General features: G+C 46.9%; 1 protein-coding gene across 1 annotated transcript; it reads right to left on the bottom strand.

Moving 5' to 3' along the window:
- Positions 1–7,124: 7,124 nt before the first annotated feature.
- On the bottom strand, positions 7,125–8,948 carry LOC122650660 (dehydration-responsive element-binding protein 2A-like). Its single transcript, XM_043844055.1, has 2 exons — positions 8,923–8,948; positions 7,125–8,196 (listed from the first exon to the last, which is right to left on the bottom strand). The coding sequence occupies exons 1-2, from the start codon at positions 8,946–8,948 to the stop codon at positions 7,125–7,127; spliced, it is 1,098 nt and encodes a 365-aa protein (XP_043699990.1).
- Positions 8,949–9,775: the final 827 nt, after the last annotated feature.

Genomic DNA, 9,775 nt, shown 5'->3' with positions numbered 1-9,775 from the left:
CCCACTGCGTGTTCTTGGCGATTGAACAATGATCCAGTGGACTTAAAACTCAATCCTCTTGCTTCTGCTTCTTCCCTTCTTTTCTCTCCTTTTTCGGATGTTTGCAATGGCTCAAATGAGCTCAATAAGGAACTAAATAAGGTTGGTTCGAGCAGTGATGGTCGACCATCACGATCTTCTGGTCAACCGTCAGGCTATTAACTCACTTAAGTTGCCTTGCTGGTCTGTGTCAGGTTGACCTGCAGATCGATTGTCAGGCCTTTGCCGCCAATGTCTACAGCAAGTTTTTATGCATTTCTGGCAGGTATTTTGTCCATAACTTTATGGTCCTATATTCGCTTGACACATATCTTATATTGTAAAGTAGATAATTCAATTACCTACATTTCTCGTGTTTTGAGATTTTCCAAAATACGACTCTAAGGTCCTCAAAAGCTCATATGAAATTTTTGACAAAAAATATTTGATTTCTATTCTTTGGTCTTTGTTATGGACACTTGTCGGGACCATACTCATTGTAGGGTCTTTATAACTTTATTAAATGCCTGTAAATAGTGAAAATAATCACATTTACCTTGTTTTCAAAGTGTATTAGCATCAATAATCGGGATATTACAATTTTGCCAAGCCCAAATCCGAAAGTTCCTTGCCATTCATTTCCGACTCTACCCAAACCCAAGGTTTTTCTATGGATTCCCTCACTCATAGATTATGACCTCACTCCCAAATCCTTATTTAATAATGCTAGTCCCACCATATAATATAATATTTTATTCATCACTCATAGGTTATGACCTCAGTCCCAAATCCTTATTTAATAATGCTAGTCCTAGCATATAATATAATATTTTATTCATTATCCGATCCATTTCTCAACATCCATTTTCGACACTACCCAAACCCAAGGTTTTTCTATGGATTCCCTCCATGTTTGCATGATGGAGCCTCTCCTTCTTCTTCCTTTCATTTCCTCTTTCCTTTCTCTCAATGACTATAAAATGAGCCTTGGCTCAATCCCAAGTCATAGTGTTGCGTCAAGAAATCGTCGGTGGTCCCTCAAGTGCCGTAACCTGCAAAAGGACCAGGGTGACAAAGGAGAACCGGTGTGGTTCCGACCTAAGACTCTCTATTGCCTAAGTTAGATCTCTCTGAGCAAACAGATGAATGATAGAATTCAAGATGATTTTGAGGGGTAGAGTACCTTCCCTTTTATAGCGAAATGTGGCGGTGCGGAGAGTCCCAGTTGATGACGAGTTATCCTCGTAGTTGATAGAGTTCCTAGGTAGTAGGTTTCTTCCATGATTGGTTGTCCCCTATAGGAGGTACTGTCCTTGTAGCGCTGATTTACCTAGCGGATAGACATTGATAAGTTGTCAGATGAGTTGCCTGGTGTTTGTGTCCTCTGGGACTGTACAGCTGATAGGCAATGGTCTAGGGTCCTAGAGATGATGCATGTCTTGTTGATGGTGGCGATTGTACCTTGATCTTAGACCAGGGTCTATGCCTGTGCTTAGCTGAGGTCACACCTGTAGGGTGGTCATGCAGATGGGTGGCCGAGGGTGGTCATGCGGATCGGCGCCCGTGGAGGGCCATGCGGTCCGTGCTCGTGGTTGGTCCTTCACTGGTCCTATCATGGTCCACCTCCTTAGGCCGGGACACGTGGTGGCCTCCGATTGGTTGGTGTGAATTTGGGTTTGTCATTTGCCCCCCACTCTCTTGGTCAAAATGTCCAAGAGAATAGACTTTGTCTTTTTACACTCATAGGGGGTTTGTTGTGAATTCCTTCTCGTTAGAGGGTGTACCTACGAATCATTTGGTGAAGTGGGAGAGGTTGTGGGTTCAAACCTCTCCCCTTGCACCTTTTTTTCTTTTTCCTACTCTTTTCCTTTTTCACTTTTTCCTTTTTTCACTTTTGCTCATCTATCTCTTGCCTTTTTACTTTTTACTTTTCTTTCTTGGAATCTTCTCCCTTCTTGGCATTGCCATTTGCTTTTTGGTGCCCCCTAAGTATTTGCTCTTGGGTTGCAATGAACAGTAGTGCCTTCTATTTGCTTTCTTGATCCCACTTGACCATTAGCCTTGCTTTAGTGGCTGGCCTAGCCTTATCCTCACGGTCGTGCCCTTCGTGCTCGTTCCTTGTGCCTCAATGCCACTAGTCCACGTGCAGCAGGTAATCAGCGCCCATCATCCTCAGTCCACACCCGATGCCTTCGATCTACGCCTGCGGGGCTTGATTCACTCCCGTAGGCTCCGATCCGTGCCTGTCGATCCATGACCATAGGCATCGATCCGTGCCTGTCGGTCCACACCCATCGATCCATACCTGTTTGACCCAAGCCCGTCGATCCGCGCCTATTTGATCCACGCCCATCGATCCGCGCTTGTTCGATCCACGCCTGTCGATCCGCGCCTGTTCAATTCATGCCCGTAGGCCTAGATCCACACCCATGAGCATCGATTGGCACCTATTGAACCTAGCCTGTCGATCCACACTCGTAGGCCTCGATCCGCGCCCATTGTCTTGATCCACGCCCGTAGGCCTTTGATCTGCGCCTATTGATCCATGCCCGTAGGCCTTCGATCCGTGCCTGTCGATCCATGCCTGTAGGCTTCGATCCACGCCTGTAGGCCTTCGATCTGCGTCTGTCAATCCATGCCCATAAGCCTTCGATCCATGCCTGTCGATCCATGCCCATAGGCCTTCAATCTGCGTCTGTCAATCCATGCCCATAGGCCTTCGATCCACGCCTGGTGATCCACGCCCGTAGGCCTTCGATCTGCACCTGTCGAGCCACGCCCATAGGCCTTCGACCTGTGCCTGTCGATCCATGCCCGTAGGCTTTCGATCTGTGCTTGTCGATCCACGCCCATAGGCTTCGATCCGCACCTGTCGATCCATGCCCGTAGGCCTTGATCCTCTCCTGTCGATCCACGCCTGTAGGCCTTCAATCTGCACCTGTCGATCCACACCCGTAGGCCTTTGATCCGCGCCTGTCGAGCCACGCCCATAGGTCTTTGACCTGAGCCTGTCGATCCACACCCGTAGGCTTTGATCTGGGCCTGCGATCTATGCCCGTAGGCCTCGATCAGCGCCTGATTGGCGCCCGTCGCCTTCGATCCGCACCCAATATGTATTTATTCATTTTTTTGTGGTACCTTGCCTTACAGGTTCGCTTGTTGATTGTTTGCAGCTTGTTTTCCACTCTCCTAGGTCGGTGGGTTGACGTTGGGGAGCATTACTTAAGTAAGTAGCCTTCCTTGCCATTGTCCATGACGTCTAGAGCGAATTTGACTCCGCCACTATTGTGGTTGGGTCCACGGATGGGCCCTCTTCAGGGTCGTCTTCTTTTGTTGACAATCTCCCCCCATTGCTTCCTCCCAAACCTGCTTCTAGTAACGGGGAGGATGCCGTTGTTAGTCTTCGCCCAGATGGTAGACCTCCTGGAGATGATGCTGGGGTGGAACCCCCAGTCATGGACCCCAATAGTAGGATGGGATAGTTTTTGAGCATCTTAACCGCATCAGACTTGGTGTCTTCGATCACATTCTTCTGAGCCTGCAGTACCTCGGCCATATTGGCGAACTCGTTGCATCGTTTCAGAAGCTCCTTCACGGTCCTGGTCTCATGTCATGCCAAGTCCTTGATTAAATCCAAGTCTCTGATGCCCCCAACCAAGGCTGCATGCTAGGTCTAGTCATCTAAGTCCCGAACCTCCAAGGACTCCTCGGTGAACCTGGTGACGTACTCCCTGAAGGACTCCCCAGGGTTCTGTACCACGTTCAGTAGATTGACTGTGGTCTTCTTCTGCTTGACGTTGCTCTGGAAGCGGGTGACGAACTATTCACATAACTCTGCAAAAGAACCTATCGATCTCGGTCGTAGCCCGAAAAACCATGAAGTGGCTGCACCCTTGAGGGATGCAGGGAATGCTCGGCAAGAGACCACATCTGATCCCCCGTATAGGGTCATCATCCCATTAAAGTAGTTGATGTGATCATTAGGGTCCGTGGTTCCACTGTAGAGTTCGAAGGTGGGTAACCTGAACCTGGAGGGGAGTGTGGCTGCCATGATCTCTGCCGAGAATGGATGTTGCCTAGGGATCGAGTGTGTCTCGCCCTTGGTCTGCTTCTTCAATCCTTCTAGCTTCTCGTCCAAATCTCGGAGTCTCTTGTCTAGCTCCTCTTCTCGTGACTGTCCCTCACGTCTGGTCGGACGTTCACTACGACCTCGTTCTCGTCCTCTCCTTGAAGTCCCCTCCCACCTTGAGTGCTGGCGGGATGGTGAATGGTCACGTCGTGATGAGCCCTGGCATGAACATGAGGGGCTTTCTTCTCGGTAGGTCTGGCTCTGCCCTGGTGTGTGGCTTCCTCTTAGTCGACCTTGGAATATCAACCTCCTGATAGACCCTTTTGGGCTAGGTATCACGGATCTGTGTGATGACGTCCTTCCACGATCTGACTGAATGGGAAGGTCCGCTGTTCTCCTGGGATGCTGGGAGGGATCCCCTCGCTGGTGAGTGGCACTTGCGCTCCTGGTGTACCTCTCTAACCTGTCACCCTTGGGAGGTGACCTCTTGGGGCTCTGCTCTTGTCGAGGGACAGGATCTGTCCTTGGTGTTGGCAACGCCCTACGGCGGTGGGATGTCGCGCATTGCCTCAGGTAGTCTCGAAAGAGTTGTCGATCATCGAGGATCTGCCGCTGCAAGTCATTAACCTGACCCATAGTCGTTGATGCATTAGGATTAGGTACTGGCTCCACAGCTGCTTCAGGGTTGAGGTCGACTACCTCAACTTGTTGGTTCTCTGGGACCTCCCTCTCCTGAGAGACATGGTCATTGGTTCTGCGACGTGAGTTCTCTGGAGGAGGTGATCCATTCCCCTCCCTCACAGCATTGTTTGTGGAGGGAGCGGTCTTCTTACCCCGTGGTGCCATTGAGTAGTTGTGGAATTGAGCTAGTAGATACGATGGCTAGCGTCGTTCCCACAGATGGCACCAATCTGTTGCGTTAGAAAATCGTCGATGGTCCCTCGAGTGCCTTAACCTGCAAAAAGACCAGGGTGACAGGAGAACCGGTGTGGATCCGGCCTAAGACTCTCCGATGCCTAAATTAGATCTCTCTGAGCAAACAGATGAATGATAGAATTCAAGATGATTTTGAGGGGTAGAGTACCTTCCCTTTTATAGCCGAATGTGGCGGTGCGGAGAATCCCAGTTGATGACGAGTTGTCCTCATAGTTGATAGAGTTCCTAGGTACTGGGTTTCTTCCATGATTGGTTGTCCCCTACAGGAGGTAGTTTCCTTGTAGGGCTGATTTACCTAGCGGATAGACATTGATACGTTGTCAAATGAGGTGCCTGGTGTTTGTGTCTGTCTGGGACTGTACAGCTGATAAGCGATGGTCTAGCATCCTGGAGATGATGCATGTCTTATTGATGGCGGCGGTGGTACCTTGATCTTAGACCAGGGTCTACGCCTGTGCTTGTCCGAGGTCACACCTGTAGGGTGGTCATGCGAATGGGCGCCCGAGGGTGGCCATGCGGATGGGCGCCCAAGAGTGGCCATGCGGATGGGCACCCGAGGTTGGTCATGCGGATCAGCATCGTGGAGGGCCATGTGGATCGACGCCCGTGGAGGGCCATGCGGTCCGCGCCCGTGGTTGGTCCTTCACTGGTCCTGTCATGGTCCACCTCCTTGGGTCGGGACACGTGGCGGCCTCCGCTTGATTGGTGTGAATTTGGATTTATCACATAGCTTATTTAAGCCCCCAATGGAATCAAGTTGGTTCAACCCATGGTCAAATCCATGGTTTATCTCAAAACCCAATGTGAACCCAATCCCAAAACCTCATGCTCATTTTTAAGAGAACCCCACTCAACTTGGGCTCACTCATAGGTTATGACCTCGCTCCCAATCTCCCATTGATTCATTTTGGCAGAGCCCCTCAATAATCCACTCGGAGCGCTTACCTAAAAAGCGAGAAACAAACAACTACTGATAGAGCCTATGCCAATTGCTGTCAAAATATATACATCATCGACCCATAATCCCATATTGTCATCCCTTCACACCATATACATTTCGGTCACATCTGACCATGATTGAACAATAGAAATGCCATAATTGTTCAAGAATTTTGGCAGCCCCTCAATATCCACTTAGAGCGCTTATATATCTAAAAAGAGATAAAAACAACTACTGACAGAGCCGATGCCAATTGCAGTAAAACTATATACATCATCGACCATATTGTCATCCCTTCACAGCATATATATTTTAGTCACATCGGACCATGATTGAACGATAAAAATGCCATATTGCCACCCCTTCCAGGTCCTAGCATGACTAAAACCCATTACAAAAGGTCAAACCCAGTGCACGAGGTTTTTACCACAGCGGGGTCATGGGAGGGTCATAATGTATGCAGCCTTACCCCTGTTTCACTGAGAGGCGATTTCCAGACACTCGAACCTGTGACCACCTACTTGGTCACAATAGAGTAACCTAACTGTTGCACAAGGTCCATCCTCACGAAAACCCACTATACCACTGAAATATTAATCCCCTCCCCACCCCAAAACACTCGCACAGACAGTAGGAATGTTACAAGAAGAGACTGATTTATGTAAATTGAAATTGAAAGCATACATGTATTGTTTCCAAGCCTCATAGTATTTTATTGTATATTTACATACTCTTACTTCCCTCTTTTCCACTGCAATCACTATTATCTTCTGTCTTCCAGTATATTTACAAAGAATGTGAACTCAGGACTAAATAGCCCTTTTCTACATCTTCACCAATGTCGCACAAAAATGAAAGAAGAAACAAATACATCAGCCAGATCCTCGAACCTAAAAAACCCCATAGAGGATCAAGTCTAACTGATACCGGTTAGCACAAACCATGTCTGCTTTCATTCTACAGCAAAGGAAAACCTTCAAGCGACAGAAGAACAATGAATTTCAAAACCTAAACAAGTAATCAAATGAGAAGCACACAAAGCATAGATCCATGCCAATCCAAAACCATAAGCAAGTGCAACAATGGACCTGTCCTTGTATAACTCTCATGCATCTTTAGATGGGAAAAGCAGAAGCAAACTTTTTAACTCCAAAGCTACGATCAGAACCCCAATCCAAGCATTCCTTGATCATCATCCCACCCATAACTATAATCTGCTCCTCTTCTTCCTGAACTCTGTTCGGCTGGCTTAAAGAATTCATAACTGTAATCACCAGCAGGCGGCTCATGCTTGTGGTACAAGCTCCCAAGTAGCTTGGTATCCGGGTCCTGCAAGTGATATGATAAATCTGATGGGTTGCCACACTGCAACAGGTCTTTCTCAGTGCTCCCGAAAAAATCTGTGTCATACCTACAATCCTGCCTCACTCCACCCTCAAGGGTGTCAGAATCTTCTAAACTCCACAACAGCTCCTCCATGTCGAACATCTCATCCATTGAAAAATTATTATGGAAGAACGGGTCAGAATTCAACATCTCCTCCCCTCCAGGTTCACAAGTACCATCGGCACTAAAGTCTATAGGATCTGGGGGCTCTTCCTTGACATCCACCTTGACTATAGTCATTGATTGAGGGGCCTCCACAGCATTGGATTCCCTCAATTTGACTTTTGCCACTGCCTCATGTTCAGGTTCAAGATTGGAGATGAACTCAAGCTTCACCTTTGATTCCTCAGCTCCATAGACCTCAGCTGATTGGTTGGATGTTGTTGTGGTGGTTTCGGACGTCGATATGGTATGGATTGGAGCAGAGCACGATTCCTTGGAAGATTCTTTTGAGGCACAGCATTCAGGAAGGTTGAGGCGTGCACAGGAACCATACATGGCCCTTGCGGCCTTGTCGTAAGCCTGAGCAGCCTCAAGAGCAGTGGGGAAGGTGCCCAGCCAGAGCCGGCTGCCTTTGTTGGGTTCACGAATGCCTTTGTTGGGTTCACGAATCTCGGCAACCCACTTTCCCCAAGTCCTCTGCCTCACACCTCTGTAATTGCATCGGGGATTCTCAGGTCCCCCTTTCCCTATCATACAACCTTTCTTTGAGCCCTTGGCAGGAACTTTACGGATCCGCTTTCCTTTATAGCTAAAAGAATCGAGCTTCTCATTGATCTCTTTCCACTTGGCGAGTTTGTCTACTACAGAATCACATCCATTACGCCTGCTTCTAGACTTCCTCTTCCTGTACACATTTCCAAGGCAAAATTGTAGGTTCAAAATACTGATCTATATGGCATAACTTAACATAGTTACAAAGCTTCTCTGAACATGGGTTATAAGTTTATGACTCTGGGATATCAATGAAATGCTAGAACATGGAACGAGTTCTTAAACTACAAAAACGAATCGGAACAATGCGCCACAAATTATCTATTCCAACCAGGATTGGAGGCAAGAAACATAAACCACAAGGAACAATAAAAATGGCGCCAATTATAGAAAGACAGAAAACCATCATTTCCACATTCCCACAGGACGAAACATCAATACCCGCCAAAAAGAAGATAACACAATTACATGAACCCTCATCTTATACGTTAAAAACGGTTAAACAGAATAAGAAAGAAGAAGAAGACCATGTAGAACCTTGAACGCAACCAGACCCTTCTACATGGTTAAAGAAACAAATCCCGCAAAGAAAAACATCAAAGATCACCGCCCATTTCGTAAAGACTAAGCTTAATAGAAAAAAAGTAGGGGAAATCACAAAGACACTATATTCACAAGAACGATATTCGCCATCATTAAAGCATTTAACGGAGGCATTCTCCAATGCATTGATTGAAGAAACTAACACAACTTCAAAATATCGTTCGCATAGTTTTTCAGAACCAAAACTCAAAATCATACCGACCAAATTAGTAACAAAAAAAACCAAAGAAGATGGAAAAGAAACATGATTACATACCTCTCCGGGTCAAACTCGGACGACATACAAACTGTGATTCAATCCGCGCTATGGGGTTGTTTTCTGACCGAATACGAACGTTTCCAGCTCCGATTCTTGCCTTCTTCTGCGTCTTTTTACGGATTTTTCAAGCTCTAATATCAGTCAGCACTCAGTAATAGTTGATTTTTTGTGTTTCAGGTTGAGCAACTCAACGTTACGGCTTCTTTCACCTTTCACGACCTAGAAAACTACTGAACAGGTTCTGAGTCCTCACTATTTAAAGCCTTCTGTAGATATTTCCACGTTAAGATATTTTCTAGCCCCAACAAATATCAACAAAGTCTCGCATTTTTTTTTGTCTTGTCATGGTACATTCGCGCCCGATATTTTCTACACGTGGAGGATAAGTTCCCCGAATACATTACTGGCATTATCAACTTCCCTTTCTTCGGCAATAAACTACCCCGCGTGACTACCAAAAATTTCAGTCTCTTCTGCTTCGCTCACGCTGTTCCCCTTAATTGTGGGAATGGTGGATAAGTGGATAACCCGCCTACCACCCTGATCCGACCCAACGAACTATTGTATTGGTATCGGTATCGGTATCGGTATCGGTATCGGTATCGATATCGATATTAGTATTAGTATTGGTATCGGTATCGGTATCGGTATCGAACAAGGTCAATATCAATACAATATTAATATGGGAGAATGTTCTCAGTGTTGCAGCGCAACCTTCGCTCAGGCACATAGACAGCCTATACAGGGAGCTACGTTGGTCATTGTGCCCACCCCCATATGTCTGGGCACAACCTGCACTGCGGCACAGATAACAACGCCCCTATTAATATATATCAGATAATATTGATCA

This window comes from Telopea speciosissima, chromosome 2 (assembly GCF_018873765.1).
Source record: "Telopea speciosissima isolate NSW1024214 ecotype Mountain lineage chromosome 2, Tspe_v1, whole genome shotgun sequence".
In the NCBI taxonomy this organism is placed as follows: Eukaryota; Viridiplantae; Streptophyta; class Magnoliopsida; order Proteales; family Proteaceae; genus Telopea; species Telopea speciosissima.
Note: the sequence above shows the minus strand (reverse complement) of the source record. Positions and strands in the feature narration are given on the sequence as shown.